Below are 18,270 nucleotides of genomic sequence, written 5' to 3' on the forward strand. Positions count from 1 at the left end.
TAGCTGAACCCAACAGCTTCCTCCAATGTTACTTTGTGGGCAGAAAGCAAACTCCAGTCCCTTAGGAACAAGGTTGCCAGACTTGGCAAAGAGAAATACGGAGTGCCCAGCTAAATTTGAATTTCAGATAAACAACAGAGATTTTTTTACTTTAGGACATATTTACACTAAAATATATCTGAAATTAAAATTTCAGCAGGCCTTCTGGAAATGATATTTTCATGTAAGCAGTTCTTTTTTTTTTTTTTAAGATTATTTATTTATTTATTTGACACAGAGAGAGAGACAGTGAGAGTGGGAACACGAGCAGGGGGAGTGGGAGAGGGAGAAGCAGGCTTCCCGCCGAGCAAGGAGCCTGATGCGGGCCTCAATCCCAGGACCCTGGGATCATGACCTGAGCTGAAGGCAGACGCTTAACCAACTGAGCCACCCAGGCACCCCAATGTAAGCAGTTCTAATTCAAATACCAAAGTCAAACAAACGCCTGTTTTCAGGGGAGATCTCTCTTCTGATGCAAAACTATAGTCCTTGTAAAATATGACGGAACAATAAAAAGATGATGGAAAAGGGTCACTCTAAAGGTCATCTTTTTATTTAAATATTTCATGATGATGCACGTACAAATATAATCTCCCAAGGAACAAATGTAAAACCTAATACAAATCACCATTTCAGGTACAAAAAAACCATTTAGAAAATGTGATTATGCTACATACAAGAGAGACAGGTTAGGTTTTCTGAGTCTGTCCAAGGAGGACGGTTAAGACCAAGTTTGGATTTTTGGAGTCCGCAGATCATATTCACATTTCACACAGTAGTGAAATTCCTGTTGCATATATAGCAAAATATAACTACTAAGTATATAATGGGGGGGGAAGCAACAATTACTAAGTAGAGTAAAAAACTTAGATCATGGAAGACTGACCTTCACCTTGGCCACACACTTAATGATATTTAAAAATATATGCCTTTTGCCCATATCCAGTCAGTAGGGGAAAAACATATCAATCTTTTGTATAGCATAATTCAGGTAAAAAAACACGTCTAAAAAAAGAATTTTTAAAGATTCATTTCCCTCGCAAAATACCTTGAAAAATAAAAAAATTACATAGTCTTTAATTTTGTTGTGGGAAATATTCACATCAACTGTTACTGATAAGCACGCATGCTTTGAAACTTTAAATGAACTATTTTTTCAAGGAGCAATGAAAGCGTAATCTACTGAGAAGCCAAAATACCCAAATAACTTTTCAAAATGAAAGGCAAAAGGATGTTGTACAATTTCAGGCCATATGTTCAACTGAATGATCTTTAATATTTACTATTCACATAGTAAGTCAGGACTGGGCAGTCAGCGACTTTGAGATGTAGAATAAAATCACTTCAAACTCACAATTACTGACAGTATAGGGTTTTTCAGTATTTTTTGCAACTGTAAACAAAAAAGGATGGTTTCTAAAATTTGGTTTGATGCCACAGTATTTATTTGGCATTTATGTCACGTACTGAGGATACATAGCTGTGAAACAGGCAGGTTCTTACCACGGCGGAGAAGAAGCCAATCTGGTGGTTAAGTTAGCTGTACAGAATTAGAAGATAATGTATCCTGAGTTTGTAAAAATAGTATATTACTCTAAAAAGTAAAGTGATTTTATATTTGTGAATTTTGCCCTGGATTATTCAACTGAGTTTGAAGCGTTCATTATTTTCATGATTTTGGGGAGACACAGGGAAGCAATAATGTTATTTTTATGGTCATACAACACACACGCACAGAGACCTACAACGTGTGCTCTTTACTGTGTCGATGTCCCCAAATTCAGTCATCCTAAAATAGATTAAAAGGCCAGGCCTCTAGTCTTCAAACAGTCGTCCCGACTGTGCACGTGGTTTTGGAGAAATGAGGTGCTGATAACCTGCTGGGGGCTGTCAAGTATGGGATACAGAACGGCAACGTTCAAGGCGAATGCAGTAGGCCAAGAGGCCCAGTCAGCTTCATGGGTGGCTGGACTGCACGGCGGAAGCCCTGGCTACTCTGTGTCCATTTGGTGAACTCTTGGAAGCTGGACTGACTCTCTAATTTGCTTTGTGAATATTGTTTGGCCATCACTCACTAAAAGGCACTTGAGACATCGCCTCGTCCTTATGCCTTCAGCAAACCCTGGAGCATTTCTGAAGCCCACCCCCGGAGGCTAGGACGGCGAGGCTGGTTGTGTATTAGTGACTGAGAAGAGTTTTAAGCCCGATGTGTAGGTCTCGCAAGTCTACAGGCTCATCAGAAGACAGGCCTGTTGAAACTGTGAAATGGGACTCCGGGTCAGACCGTGGCGGACTACGGTTCAGGAGTAAGAATGCTGCACGATGCTGTGCTTGGAGACTCTGGTAGACGTGGTGCGAGTAGAATTAGAATGACCAGACTCCTCTAAACTGAAATCTGGCAGGGGGCCATGGACTGCGGCTCCAGAAACCTCTGTCTTTCTGGCCACCACCGAGGTTTTGGCAGGAAACTGGTAACTGGAGGCGGGGATTCGCTCCCTTTCTGTCACTGTCAGGTTCGGTCCCACTGCCACAGCGGCCGCAGCCAGCGGGGGCTGCAGCCCTGAACCGGGGGCAAGGAAGCACTCTCTCTCCCTCACCATAATGTAATGCGCATCTGGCAGATGCTGAGAGCCTTCCAGAGGACCAGGCAGGCCCCCGTTAGGCTGAATGATTCTCTCAGTAACCACACCACTGTTATTAGCATAATGCTGCTCTGCGAAGGGAGGGGCCGGTGCGTACGTCCGCTCCGTCACAATAAGGGCCTGGGACGGGCCAGGCCCCAGGATCACGGTGCTTGGTGGCATCGTGGAGCCTGTGATGTAGGAAGTTTCCGTCACTACAACGTTACCAGAAGCCAATGGATCAGGGAGCAGCGTAGCTACCTTTTGACTCTGCCTAGAAGATACGGAGCTTTCAGTGACTATTTCCTGAGTTACTTTCTCTGCATTTGCTTCATGCAAAGGTTTTGGAACCTGAAAGCTACTACCAGAGAAGTAGGCATTCTCCGAATTAATCCTGGTTTGCTCACTGAATGAATGTGAAGCTGCCTTCGTACTTGACGCTCCCACAGGTTTTTGCCTCTGCTCGGTTTCCCCATCCATATCTATTTTGTGACCCAAGCAAATTTCAGCTAGTGTCCTGAATTTAAACCCTAAATCATCTAGAAAGCGATCATCGAGTTCTCCTTCAATAAAACTGCAGCAGCCAATGGAACCATGGAGAGACGCAGTGTCTTCCTGAGAATAAACCAGAAGGCAATCTTTGCCTATGTGAATGTCATCTTCTTCAGTGCAAGAGGCAGCTTTCTAAAATGGAAATAAAACACAGAGGCGTAGAATTAGTGACACAACTTCATTTAAGAATAAGACTACGTTCTGGGCGCCTGGGTGGCTCAGTCGGTTGAGCGACTGCCTTCGGCTCAGGTCATGATCCTGGAGTCCCGGGATCGAGTCCCGCATCGGGCTCCCTGCTCGGCGGGGAGTCTGCTTCTCCCTCTGACCCTCCCCCCTCTCATGTGCTCTCTCTCTCTCATTCTCTCTGTCAAATAATAAATAAAATCTTTAAAAAAAAAAAAAAGAATAAGACTATGTTCTTGCCCCAAATGCATAACCTGAGTCTCCTTATGAGAAAACATCAGAGAAACACAAATGGAAGGACATCCTACAACACGGCTGGCATGTACCCTTAAAAAAAAAAATTCATATTGTGAAAGATAAGAAAGGCAGGACTCTGAATTAGGTCTTGGACGGGAAAAACAATGGCTACGAAAAGACATTATTGGGATAATTGGCGAAATTGAAATATGGAATATGGCACTATTAAATCTCTAAATTTGTTCACTGTATTATATTAAGAAAATGTACGTGTGTGTGTGAGAGAGGGGGAGAGATTAAGAAAGGAAATAGCAAATAGCAAAGGGTTAATAATTGGGTAGTCTGGGTAAAGAATATACAGGAGTTCAAAATTTCTATTGTTCTTGGAAATTTTCTGGTAAGTGTGAAATGATTTCTGAATAAAAAATTGCTCACATACACACACAGCCAAGTCTGACTGGAGCAGGATTCGAGTGGAGAGGGAAAACTATCAAAATGAAACTAACAGGGCACCCCAGACTGGAGCTTGGCAGTGAGACAGAAAGAGGATGAGGAGAAGTGGTTTTCCTGACATGGACCGCATCACCACCTTCCCGTCAAGCTAACAGGTGGGCAGATGGTCTGAAAGAAAACGCGGGGGGTAGGAGACGGGAAGAGCAAAAGCACTCCGGTAATTGGTTATCACGTAGAGAGGGGACAGAAATAAACTGGCCTCCTTAGAAGCCATCCCTTCACTCATCTCAAGTGTCCTTCAGATGCCCAACACTCTGACTCTGCCCATCCCTGTGTGGGACACATGGGTCTTCTTCTCAAGAAAGGTACCCAGCCCTGCTTCTAATTCCTCGTTCCAGGCATAAGCTTTCTGACTACATCCCATCATCTTTCCTACACCTGTCCTCCTGATTTTTTAAGAACTTCCTCAATAGTGAGGCCAAGTAGACAAAATGTAAACGCACATAATAGACTGTGATTGTTAGGTCACGTATTCTCTCTGCTCCCTGCGGGCTCATCCCTATCAGGTCTGCTCTGGCAGAGGAACTGTGCTCTGGAGCCACTGACATCTGGCTTCGCCGCGCGACTCGCTCTGACCAGTGAAATGTGAGCCCCCCTCAAAGGCAGCTGTTTGAGGAGCCGGTCGTTGCCTGGTTCTGCGTGGCTCTGTTCCCTGTTCCCCGAGGACCGCACCTGCCCAGTCCAATCTGCTCTCTCCGAGTGCAGCTTAGAATGAAGGCAACACGGAGAAGAGCAGAGTTGTGTCAACTGACGAAAACAGGCCTGTGAGAAATAGGCTTCTGCAAGAGGTGAGATTGTGGGGTCATTTGCTATCACTGCAGAATGGAGCTGATTTAACGGGCCACATCTGTCTTTCCTCTCTGCCTATAAGCATTCTCTTAAAAAACGACCCAGTCCTATTTAGATCCAAGGCGATGATTACCTGACTAATACCACAGTCACATATAAATGTCCCCCTGCACCAGCACCTATAAAAACCAACCCTTACCTCAATGAAATAACTTCTTAAGAATTCTTCGTTGCCTGCAACAGTAGCTGCTCGAGCTCCGGCCAGGTCTCTGGAAGACCCTGTGACTTTTGTGATCCTTGTCATTTCAGCGCCTACGTTGGCTCCTGTTGTCCCTGTCACTTCGGTAACTCCACCAGAAATCAGGCTTCTGTGTTCCTCCCATCTTCCATCCACCTCAGCCATCTCATGATGCCCCTCGAGGAAGGCACCTCTACTTTCTTTTGTGGTTTCCTTGGTTGTTACACTTCCCACTCGCATGTCGACGGCTACACCCTCTCCGTGATCTGCTGTCATATGCAAAGGCACCACCTGTGACAGCAAATACAGTGGAGGGGTGAGAAGGACAGAGGGTCAGTACAAGGGGTAAAAGGATCTGAGCTAAGCAGGCAGGCGAAGGGAATAATAAGCTATTTCCACAGAGGCGACCTAGGAAAAATATTTTGGGTTGAATAACTTGTATTTGAGTCTTCTGAAGACCTCCACTCCACCTTCGTGTTTTGTTAGCTGATTATAACCTAAGGGGAAAACAAACATTATTTAAATATGGTCTCAGCTCATTTACTCTATTGGCATCAATGGCATTTCAACTTTCCTCTAGGGTTTAATGCCTCCTTCTATAGTTATTAAATTTTTTTTTTCTTAGCTGGTCGTATCGTTGCTCCAAATAAAGACTATCTTTCCAAGCCTCCACTGCTACTCAGAAGGGCTACCTGACTAAGTTCTGGTTAATGTGATTCCAAGCAGAAATGGGGTAGGCAACTCCTGGGAAGTGTTCTTTAAGAACATTTCTCCCAATCTGCTTTTTGGAATGTGGAGACAGCAGCTAGTGTCTGGAGCATGAAGACAGCATGGGAATGGAACTCATCCACGGAGGAACAACAAGGAAGGAGGAGCCGGGACCATACTGTAGAGGAGTCATCATGCTGGTCCTTGACTGCCCACATTCGTATTTAAGCCTCTGTTATTCTGAGTTCTCTGATGCTTGATGCTAAATCGTGTCCTACTGAACACAATGCTTATTGGAGATGGTGATGACAGGCCCGGGGTGAAGACGCAACAGACAGACAATGGAATCTCCTCCTGTCTATTAAGTAGGGAGGAGAGGAGATTTTGCAAAATCTTATAACTGTTCCGGGGGTGGTGGGTTTACCTCTCCCAACCCTATGTATTGAGAGGAACGTAAATGGAGAAGCACATCCTTCATTCCCTGACCCTTTCTTAACATTCTCTGTAACATAGGACCTATCACAGTAGAATAAGACCACTTCAACTCTGCCCTGGCAACCAACACAAAATATGTGGTCATCTGAACTCTTTGTTTTAACAAAGATATGTGAATGAAATCTATAATGACTACGTTACTCTCTCATGACTTAAAATGTTAGAAACAGTTCCCAAAGGCCCTTAAATGGGGAAAGAAGACAAGTTCCACTGATTATCTGATTGTCTGACCTTGTCTTCAGGTGGCGCCCCTTCATTATTCCAAGGATGCAGCATCTCTATAGTGCCAGGAATGGGGGTGAAGCCTTTGGCGCCTTCTCCACAATGGCACATCAGCAGTAAAAGTGGTACAACTGGACAGAAACAAAATTGAGTCCAGAGAAGGTTAGTCCCGACATATTTCTAAATTTATATTGCCTAATTTTGGAATTTGCATTTTGCTTCCTAATTAAGAGTTCAGTCTTCACTTATTTACAGTCCTATTTTTGCATTTTTCTTTTCTTCACTCTGATCCAGCCTCACCAAGCTTGTTTTGGGGAATCATATCAAAGCCTAAAGGCAGCATGAGGGAGTCCTCATTCATCACAAAAAGGCTGTATGTGCTTGCTGGATGGAGCACCAAGGCTGGATTCCATAGCATACAAATCATCAAAGCCAATTTAGAGACTTAAATCTTCTGTTGTTCTTTTAAATCACTTTTTTAATATAAGAAAATTCACTATCCAAAAAATATATATATGTTAAAAAGATCAAACGCTCCGAGGGGTAGGAAAATTTTAGTATGTTCAAATATTCTAGAACATTGGAACTTCTAAAATACTTTGCCACTTCATCCTGGAGTAGAATTTAGCAGAAGGCATAGCGAACTGAGGATCAAATTAACATTTGAATTACCTGAGGATTATTTTCGAGAATGACTCTACATTAAAAGCCCTTAAAATACATATAACGTTTCATCACGAATTCAATAAGATTTCAGAACTCCCTCCTTAAATTTTATTCTACCTCAGGGAGGAAGTGAAAGCCAAAGTTGTCTTCTTGATCAATGTAGTCAAGAATTAATTACACCTGAGGACAGTCCTTCTCCAATTAGCTTTTACTACCACTTCCATTTGGCAGCTTCCAGTTGATGAATTGACTACTTCCTAGATTCCCTTTTGTGTGAAATAGCCGACAGCTCAGTAAATACAGCCACTGTGAGTAGCTACACTGTGAGTAAAAAACTGGAATTAGCCAGTGGCAACTCAACCATTTCAACAGATTTAGCAAATGCTTACCAAGTGTCTACCACGAGCCAAGCAACACACGGGCCCTGGGGTGTCTGAGATGAGAAGGCAATGCAAAGGGTCTCTGGGTAAAAGATACAGTCCCAGCTCCAGTACCTGGTGACAGACCTGGGAGCCGAGACAAGTCATTTCTCCACCTACGTCTGTATTTTTACCCATAAAACAGAGACGACGGTATAAACGTACATTGTAAACTATTGAGTGCTGTGCATTCAGTTGCACATCTAACACTGGCTTTGACAAGCCCCTCCTTCATCCCTGAGATCTCTGGGGGTGCCTGAGAAGTGGCCCTCGTTCAGGGTCAAGTGGAGTGGGATTCCACATGACCCCAAGCTGCAGTACTTTGCTCTTTCATGAAAGGAAACCAGAGGTCTTCGGAGGCCATGCAGGGAAGGCAGGACTGGTTGTCATTGCCAGAAAGCACAGAAGTGCTCAGAGGTGGGGCTACTGTTGGTGCAGGGGAAGGGGCAAGCAAAGCAGAGGGTAGGAGGAGGCCGAGCCCCGGCAAGTTGAGGGTGCAAAGCAAGAACTGATGGGAACAGGAGGAGTCCGTAAAATATCTTTGTATCCATCACCCAAATTTACCCAACAAATCTTTTCTTTGAGAGCCTACCGTGTGCAAGGCACTGTTCTAAGCAAAGGTGTGGAAGAACAGACAACGTCCCTCATCACAGAGCTTATCACCAACCAGGCTGTCTAGTAACCCTTGGTTATTTAAATCGGGAAATGACATGTTTTTATAAAACAAAAATTCACTTTTATGAGATAAAATTCTGCGGAGGGCTAGAATAATCTTTGGTGAATTTATTAATGGTCACTTATTGTTTCCCTAATCACCCTCGGAAGTGTTCCCTTGTGGTGAAAGACTCGCTGTGAAGAAATCAATGACTACTACCGCAGCAAAACACTGGTAGGGCACTGAAAGGACTAGATGAGCCAAAGAGTGGCTTTTAAAATACTTACGTAGCAAGAGCAGGAGGGCAAAAATTATTAGTGCGATGGCTGCGGGTCCCAGGCCAACGTAGGAGTCCCTCAGATTTTCCATGCAACCGCCACCATCCAGACACTTACAGATTGTGAGTTTAAGCACCTGCTTTTCAGGGCAACTGAAGCCCTGGCTATCCGAAATCAGAAACTGAATTTCACATCTCCCAAGCTTTTGTTCCTTTTGTTGCAGTAGCACATTGGTACCTACAGGGGGAGAGGAGGGCAAAAGGAAACAGAAATGAGTGATCACCAAGGAAGGGGTGAACGGAAACATTCTTCAATTACTGATAATATTTAGCGCCAGTGAGAAGCTTTATTCTTGCTTAGCTTCTCTACTGAATTCACATCGTGGGCTTGTTAAAATTAGTCCAGATCCCCCCAAGAGGCAGGTTGAAAGCAAAGAATCGGATTTGGACACATCTTCCTTTTATGATGATTAATTTTAACAAATATGTGTGATATCTACCAAATGCTAGAAACTGTTCTACGTACTAGGACTACAGTAACAAACAAGTGGCAAGTTAAATGACATTTCCATTAAATGACCTTTATTTTACCATCTTGAAAAAACTTTGTTAAGGCAATTTTCAAACAGACAATAATAGAAGAGTGTAGTTAACGCTTCCCCAGCTTTAGTAACTTTCAACAATGGGCCACTCTCATTTTATCTAGTCTCCTCCTTTTTGTTCCTGATACTGTATCACTATAGATTCAAAATTTTGAAAAATTTCAAATCTACAGAAAAATTGTAAGAATATTACAGTGAATACCCTTACCCTTTGTGACTTGTTTACATTTTATAACAGTATTTTCTATCCACTCACTTTTTTCTGAACTATTTGCAAGGAAGTTGCAGATATTATGGTACACACATCAGCACGTACCTTCTAAGACCAAGGGACATTAGCCCTCTCAAAAAATTTAGTATTGATATAACTCATAGTCAAACTTTTCTTTTTTTTTTTTTAAAGATTTTATTTATTTATTTGAGACAGAGAGAATGAGAGAGACAGAGAGCACATGAGAGGGGGGAGGGTCAGAGGGAGAAGCAGGCTCCCCGCCGAGCAGGGAGCCTGATGCGGGACTCGATCCCGGGACTCCAGGATCATGACCTGAGCCGAAGGCAGTCGCGTAACCAACTGAGCCACCCAGGCGCCCCCCCATAGTCAAACTTGTTGCAATAATGCCCTTTATAGTTCTCGTTCTTTCTGTTTTTTTTTTCCCCTTGATCCTGCATTTAGTCAAGAATTATGCATTGCTTTTATTTATTTATATTATTTATTTATTTTTATTCTTATGTTAATCCCCATACATTACATCATTAGTTTTAGATGAAGTGTTCCATGATTCATTGTTTGTGCACAACACCCAGTGCTCCATGCAGAATGTGCCCTCCTCAATACCCACCACCAGGCTAACCCATCCTCCCACCCCCCTCCCCTCTAGAACCCTCAGTTTGTTTTTCAGAGTCCATCGTCTCTCATGGTTCGTCTCCCCCTCCGATTTCCCCCCCTTCATTCTTCCCCTCCTGCTATCTTCTTCCTTTTTTTTTTTTAAACATATAATGTATTATTTGCTTCAGAGGTACAGATCTGTGATTCAACATTCTTGCACAATTCACAGAGCTCACCATAACACATACCCTCCCTAATGTCTATCACCCAGCCACCCCATCCCTCCCACCCCCCACCACTCCAGCAACCCTCAGTTTGTTTCCTGAGATTAAGAATTCCTCATATCAGTGAGATCATATGATACATGCCTTTCTCTGATTGACTTATTTCGCTCAGCATAATACCCTCCAGTTCCATCCACGTCGTTGCAAATGGCAAGATCTCATTCCTTTTGATGGCTTATGCATTGCTTTTAGTTGTCACCCTAATCTCTATGAATGGTCTAGGTCAGTCCCACCCTTTTTTTTGGCCATCAAGACCTTGCATCTTTGAAGGCCGCCTGTTTCAAAGGATGCTCTGCAGTTTGAATTTGTCTGATTATTTCCTCATGATCGGATTCAGGTTACACATTTCTGGCAAGAACATGACACAAAGTGTTGTATCAATGAACTTCTATCTTACTATTTTTTTAATGTGACTGATGATTATTTTCAAATTTTTCTTTCACATGAATAAAAATAATCACCAGTTTTCATGTGAGTAAAAATAATGATCAGGTACAAGAGCTTAAAAATTATTTTGACATGTTCATAACATTTATTTAAAAATAATAAACTTGCAAGACATGTAAACCCGGATGAACACAAAGATAAAAATGAGGTGCTTAGGGTTTGTTTTGTTTTGTTTATTTTTAGAAGTAAAAAACAGCCTCTTTTCATTTTAAGGTCCAAATTTTATGGAATTTGATCTGCATAGCTAGAATATAGTTATTAAATCATCCTCAAAGCTTTGGAGAAGGGAGAAAAGCATCTAGTCATTTAAAGGAGTAAAAACTCATGAAACAAAAAATCCATGAAAACATGGCCTGGAAGAAGAACATAATTAAATTTGTGATTGGCTCTGAGGGGGCAAGTTGAGAGGGGAGAAAAGCAAAAAGAGGACCTCTATTTTATCCATTATCATAAAAAAAAGAGGTCTCATTCAAATATAAGAAATTGCTAATATTTCTTAAATTCTAGGTGGTAGGTACAAAGATGTCTGCCATATTGGTCGCTGGAATTTTCTGTGCTTTAAAATTTTCCCAGATAAATAAAAATAGATAAGAGCTATTTATTCTCATGACAGCCAGCCGATCACCTTATTATGTAACCAAGGAGAAAAAATTGGTTTACAGAATCCTCTCTCTCTAAATTGTCTAGGTATACAAAGTATAAATCTCAGTGACTTCCTCTTATAACACTCCAACATGCATATCCTTAAGAGTTTTGTGGTTCCTGAGACTATAAAAAATTCAAGGATCCATCAGATTCAAACATCTTGATCTTTAGATAGAAAACGTATTTATGTATCCAGAAAGATTCCAGAGCTGGACTGCTTGGGTTCAAATCCTAGTTCCAGCTTTTAACTAGCTGTGACCTTGAGACTGGATTTTTTTTTTTTTAAGATTCTATTTATTTATTTGAGAGAGAGAGAGAGCGAGTGCAACTGAGCAGGGGCAGAGGGAAGAGAAGCAGACTCCCCTGCTGAGCAGGGAGCCCGACTCGGGACTTGATCCCAGGAGCCTGGGATCATGACCTAAGCTGAAGGCAGACGCTTAACCCACTGCACCACCCAGGTGCCCCTGACCTTGAGAATGTTAAGAAAACTCTCTGTACCCTTGTTTCTTCAACTGTAAAATGTTGACAACAGTAGGGCCAAACTTGTAAGGTGGTTAACATTAGTAGAGTGCTTAGGACAGTGCCTGGCATCTCCCAAACATCATATGTTTCTTAGATAAAATAAGTAAGAGTTGGAAACCCAGTAAGTTCAATGCAAAAACATGTTTACACATCTTAGTAAAACAAAAGCCAGCTCCAATTAAGCATTTGACCTGGGTGGGAATCCCAGGCTTCTGTGAGTACAGAATTAGACACTGAACAGGGAGACCAACCACTTTCCAAGTTTTGAGGCCTGTGACTTAATTACCCTAAGAGGAATCATCTGGATGTCTGCCACCCAGGGCTCATGCTAGCTGAAAACTTGATCTTAAGTAATCGGTAATCTGGAGGTGACGGTCGTCCTCAGACGGGAGGCAACTTGAGTTAACTAAAAGCATAACTACCTTCTGCCAGTGAGTACATAAACCCCAAGAAGATTTAAAATTAGTTATAGGATATTTAAGCAAATTAAAGACATGGTTTTAATATTTTTGTATCATGGGAATTATTTGTAATTGTTACTGTGTTTTTACACTTGCATAATTTTTAGGAAAATTAGCCCTATTAACGTGACAGCTTTGTACTCCAATTTAAAATATGTGATTATGTTACTGATTTGGTCTTGTAGCTGTAGGTTGAAATATCACTGGTTTGTTCAGTATGAGACCACTGAAGAGGATTTCAGGTTCAGTGTCACATTTATTGGAATTTTAGAGTATAGGGATCACAAGAAGCGAGAATAATGCATTTGATTTATTAATTCAGATCACTGAAATACACAGGCAAAACCCAAAATATACTAAATTTATAAACGTAGTTTGAGATGTTGAAGGTGTTTGTTTACTCTGTAAATTGGATCAAACATTTTCCCAAAGCTTCTAAAAATGGCTATAAAAATCTGTTAGACTTAAAATAACAATAAATTTGTTAATTAAGAAAAGCTTGGGTCTTATATTTGAAACTTTTCTAAAATGAACACTAATTATTTAAAACAAAATAGTCTCCTGGATAGTTTGTGGTATTCAAAACCACCCTGGAGAACATGCAGAAGCTCACATCAACAAGGGGGTATGTCTAAGACACGATATACACACAAGGCCACCTTGAATGGGAGCGGGGGTCAGACAGACCCTTCCTGATGCTGTGTCCATCACTGACCAGCTTTGTGACTTTGAACAGCTACTTAATTCTAGGTAAGCCAAGATTTCTCAGCTGTAATCAGGGAATCATGTTATAAAGGATTAAATGAGGTAATGCCTATGAAGGGCCAGCAGAGGGCCTCGTACACAGTAAGTCATTCATAAATATTATTTTATTTTATTTATTTATTTATTTATTTTTTAAGATTTTATTTATTTATTTGAGACAGAGAGAATGAGAGACAGCATGAGAGGGAGGAGGGTCAGAGGGAGAAGCAGACTCCCTGAGCCTGATGCGGGACTTGATCCCGGGACTCCAGGATCATGACCTGAGCCCAAGGCAGTCGCTTAACCAACTGAGCCACCCAGGCGCCCCATAAATATTATTTTAATGGAACTGTTACCATAGCTTAAGAATTTAGAAGGCATCTACTCTGATTGCTGTGCTTAGACAGGCCAACCACTCCTCGTAAGACAAAACAACTATTTCAGGAGTGACTTAGGGAATACCCAGGTATCTTTAAGACACCAGGTTATTTTTCTTCTCTCCATCTTCTGTGACTCCAAATGGGGCATCTACTATAGGCCTACGATTGAAAGACACTATCTCTGAATTCCACAACCTCATTTTATCAACTTCTGTACAAAACTGTATCGGAAATATAATTTATGGAAAAAAAACAGCCTATGTTATAACGATTTTAGATTTCTCTCAGGTTTAATATTTAAATATATAGTCCAGTGATTTTGCTTACTTTCTTGGTGTACTATTTGCCATTTTTCTGCCATTCCGGCCGGTTTGTCGATGATGGAGAAACTGAAAGGCTCGCTGTATGGGGGTCCATCCAGGTCCTCTGCGGTCACATTCACATACTGCACGTCATCACAGAGAGTCTGCACTGGGTCGACCAGCGTGGGACAATTGTCATTGATGTCCCCCACTGTAATAACAATAGTGCCCGTGATGGTTTTTCTTGGATAACCTTAAAAAAATGAGAAAGAAGAAATATGTATATGCTGCTCATATTGCTGACAACAGACACAGTTTGAATTCTCCTTCCGGTTTGGTAAGGAGAAGGTACTAACAAATTACGGCACTTTCCATCCTAGATACGTTTTAATATTCAGATCAAGTCATGTTTTTTAATTCACTAAATGAGTAGAAATGTGAAGGTTTGTCCATTGGAGAGATCTGGTTTTCCTGCAAGAACAAAATGAACGTCCCAGGTGTTCCAAAATAATATTTAGATACACATAACCAAGAAAAATACATTTGTAATAACTTACTTTCGGATATTGCCAAAATCTTTGCAGTGTATGTACCATTTTGGACATATCTGGATTCAAAATCAGGAATTTTTACAAGCTTAATTTCAGATGTAACAGAATCCACAGAGATCCAGTTGTCTATATCTTCCAATTTGGCATATCTGTTACAAAACAAACATAAAGATAATTTTCACTTCTGGATAAATTGATAATCTCTAGTAATCTACAACTCTCTCAAGCTTAATTTTTGGTTCATTATCTATGTTCTTGTTATAGGCATTAGTTTGAAATGTTTTTAATTTCTTGAAACTCTCCTAAAAGGCCCCTCTCTTTACTGCGTATCACCCTTATTTGGAACCTTCCCTATTTCTGTAATATACCCAAGACATATGCAAAGGCGATCCTTTCTTGCCTACAAACCCAGGAAATTTGCAAGTTGTTCTGCAGTCTGTCCTACAGCTTTTGGTCTAGTCTCCCTTAAATTTGGGGTAAACCTTTGGAGAGTAACTTAGTTACCCAACAACAGCTGGTGGAGAAAATGTATTTGCTACTTTCTTGCCTCTAATACTTTCTTTCAGGAAATAAGACAGGTTTAGACAGAATGTAAGACAGGAAGTTTCTTTCTGAACTTTCTCTTTGTTGCTTTTCAGCTTTCTCTAGCCGGAATTACTTGGAGGTGAAGCACCCAGTCTCTGCCGCACACTCAATTGGTGGAGGTTAGGTGGTCTGGGGTGGGGGGCGGATTTCTCCCTGATTCTCAGGTGCAGGTACAACTCTGGATAATTTAATTTCCAGACCTTTGGGGGATTGTAATGCTGGGAGGAAAGGAATAAAGTGTTCATATTTCATTAAGATTTTTTGAAGACCGACATTTAAAGTAATTTAAAATAAGGAAATATATTCATAACTATCTCTTACTTCACACGGGCTACTTGTCCAGTGTCTTCGTCAAAAGCTTGAAATTTTCCAATTATTTGACTTTGGCTTGATTTATCCATGCTCTCGCTAACATGAACTGAGACTGTGCTGCTTTTAAAACGAATGCCTTCTTTCACATTTTTCACCTTTACTTTGAAGGGAATGGATATAGGCTTGTATTTATTCTTAACTGATTTGTGAAAAGCTGCTTTGTTGGTGACAGTAATGCTGAAATCAAGATTCTTTATTTCTTCATAATCTACTTCCTAGGAAGACAAAATCAAAGGGAATTCTTTCAAAAGAGAAAACAACTAGAACACACATAGAGCATACATACACACACATACAGTTTTAATGTTAGATATAACAATTTAACACATGGGGAATACATTAGCACTCAGTACTCTAACTCATACTGATACCAAGCAATTAAAAAATCTGTTAGTTTGGATATTCATCAATGTTAAGGATGATTTAGGGTGCAGCCCCAATTTATCTTTTTAAAGTTCAAATTATTTAAAATATATTATACAGGGCGCCTGAGTGGCTCAGTTGGTTAAGCGACTGCCTTCGGCTCAGGTCATGATCCTGGAGTCCCGGGATCGAGTCCCGCATCGGGCTCCCTGCTCAGCAGGGAGTCTGCTTCTCCCTCTGACCCTTCCTCCCTCTCATGTGCACGCTCGCTCTCATTCACTCTCTCTCAAATAAATAAATAGGGCGCCTGGGTGGCTCAGTTGGTTAAGCGACTGCCTTCGGCTCAGGTCATGGTCCTGGAGTCCCAGGATCGAGTCCCGCATCGGGCTCCCTGCTCGGCGGGGAGTCTGCTTCTCCCTCTGACCCTCCTCCCTCTCATGCTCTCTGTCTCATTCTCTCTGTCTCAAATAAATAAATAAAATCTTAAAAAAATAAAATAAAATAAAATAAAATATATTATACAGACACACACACATGTATATTTAAGAATCCAAAGTGATTCTTTTACTTTACTGAAAAAAGTTAATGGACATGCAATATAATATTCCTTAAAATGTATTCTATATGTTTGTTCTGGTGAAAAGGGATACATGCCTAGTGGTAGCAGCCAGCTGTCCCCCTAGTATAGACTTTCACTGCACATGAGCATACCAAAAAGCGGAGACCTCCTGGTTTAACCTGCCTAAATCCAAGGGTTTTCAAATTTATTTAAACAAAGAACCTATCCCCCTCAACATTTCTACAGTATTCTACTATTTAGATATATTTATTTTACTTAGCCATTTGATTATTAGGCATTTGGACTATATGTCATGTTTAAATATAATTAATACTGCTGTGAACATCTTTACACAAATTATTTTTCCTCTGTTGAGCTATATCCCACTATGAAAAGAAATACCTAGTCAAAGGTTACTTAGATCCTGTTGATTTTTATTTCTAGTGGTCCTGACCATTTAGAGTCACGGGCCATTTTTGCTTGTTTCTTCAGTATAACATTAAATGTATTACATGTGTTTACATGAATTACTGCAAAGCTGTTCACTTTGTTTTTCGATGATTTATTACAAAATCATGTTCCTCTCTGTAGGGTTCTGGATGGGTAACAGCTTCTGCCCTCTTTTTAAAATGGGCCACTAGGGTGTTGAGACAAGGACTCAACGGAAAATGACTAGAGAAAATATATGCTTTGTGACTGCAGAATCCTTTTGAAAGTTATTTTCTTTTTAAGCTGCTGTTGCACTTGACATGCTTTTTTAGTAGCATGATGTACGCTGGATGCAAAATAAAATATTCCAGCCAGATGTCATTAGTATTCACAGACCATGGAAGGCCACAACAATGGTAAAAAATGAGCCAGGTACTAGGGCCATAGAAACTGTTTCATGGTGTTTATGATAAATAGCCATACTTCTCCAAAGAGAAAGAAAAAAATTTTCAGCATCATGAACAATGAATGAGGGCAAATACCTCTGTTTTTAAAACTGTCAACATATTTTATCACTTCCAGTTTTGCTACTTTTAATAGCATTAAAGATTTTAAATGTATTTGTGAAATTGTTAACAAAGCTGTGGCTTTTTCTCATACGATGAAATACCAGTATCTGTATTTCCACAGCTTAAAGTATCTGTTCTCGGGGTGCGCCTGGGTGGCTCAGTCTGTTATGCGTCTGCCTTCGGCTCAGGTCATGATCCCAGGGTGCTGGGATCGAGCCCCACATCAGGCAACCTGCTCAGCGGGGAGTCTGCTTCTCCCTCTCCCTCTGCCTGCCGCTCCCCCTGCTTGTGCTCTCTCTCTGTCAAATAAATAAACAAAATCTTAAAAAAAATAAAGTATCTGTTCTCCTTTTGACAGCTTTATTGAGGTATAATTTACATAGAATAAAATTCACCCATTTGAAGTGTACAATATGGTGATTTTTAGCAAACCCATAGTTTTGCCAATGTCACTACCATCCAGTTTGAGAACATGTTCATCACCCCAAGAAGTTCCTTTTTGCCTGTTTTTAGTCAATCATTACTCACAGCCCCAGCCCTGAGCAATCAATGTCTATATCCATTGTTTTGCTTTTCTAGAAATTTCACAAAGATAAAAGCATACAATATGTAGTATTTTGTGTCTGGCTTCTTATACAAAGCATGATTTTGAGATTCATCCATGCTGTAGTAAGTATGAGTACTCCATTCCCTTTTATTAACCAGTAGTGTTCCATTATGTGGATATACTGCATTTTATCTGTTCATCAGCTGATGGGCATTTTAATTGTTACCAGCTTTCGACTATTATGAATAAAAGCTGCTTATAAACATTTTGTATAGATATATTTCTTTCTTTCTGGACATGCAATGTTTTATTAGTCTTAAGTGTACAACACAGTGATTTGACAATTCTACACATTATGCAATGTTCACCATGATAAGTGGTTACCACTGACATCATACAAGTTATTACAATATATGCTTTTATTTTTCATGGGTGGATACCTAGGGCTAAATCTTTGGGTCACTGAGT

General features: G+C 40.8%; 1 protein-coding gene across 2 annotated transcripts in view; it reads right to left on the reverse strand.

Annotated features, from left to right (window-relative positions):
- Nucleotides 1–570: 570 nt before the first annotated feature.
- Nucleotides 571–18,270, reverse strand: part of DSG2 (desmoglein 2) — a 49,860-nt gene continuing 32,160 nt past the window's right edge. For both annotated transcript variants that reach the window (XM_045886885.3, XM_064577784.1), the window contains 7 exons: nucleotides 15,285–15,550; nucleotides 14,385–14,527; nucleotides 13,853–14,080; nucleotides 8,625–8,852; nucleotides 6,607–6,728; nucleotides 5,134–5,463; nucleotides 571–3,344 (listed from right to left, as the gene is read on the reverse strand). In XM_045886885.3, the coding sequence (XP_045742841.2) occupies nucleotides 2,340–3,344; nucleotides 5,134–5,463; nucleotides 6,607–6,728; nucleotides 8,625–8,852; nucleotides 13,853–14,080; nucleotides 14,385–14,527; nucleotides 15,285–15,550 (2,322 nt within the window). In that variant the 3' untranslated portion in view covers nucleotides 571–2,339. The remainder of the gene's footprint in view (nucleotides 3,345–5,133; nucleotides 5,464–6,606; nucleotides 6,729–8,624; nucleotides 8,853–13,852; nucleotides 14,081–14,384; nucleotides 14,528–15,284; nucleotides 15,551–18,270) is intronic.

Source organism: Mirounga angustirostris, unplaced genomic scaffold (assembly GCF_029215605.1).
Source record: "Mirounga angustirostris isolate CCGP_5_RB_7025 unplaced genomic scaffold, mMirAng1.0.hap1 SCAF_14, whole genome shotgun sequence".
In the NCBI taxonomy this organism is placed as follows: Eukaryota; Metazoa; Chordata; class Mammalia; order Carnivora; family Phocidae; genus Mirounga; species Mirounga angustirostris.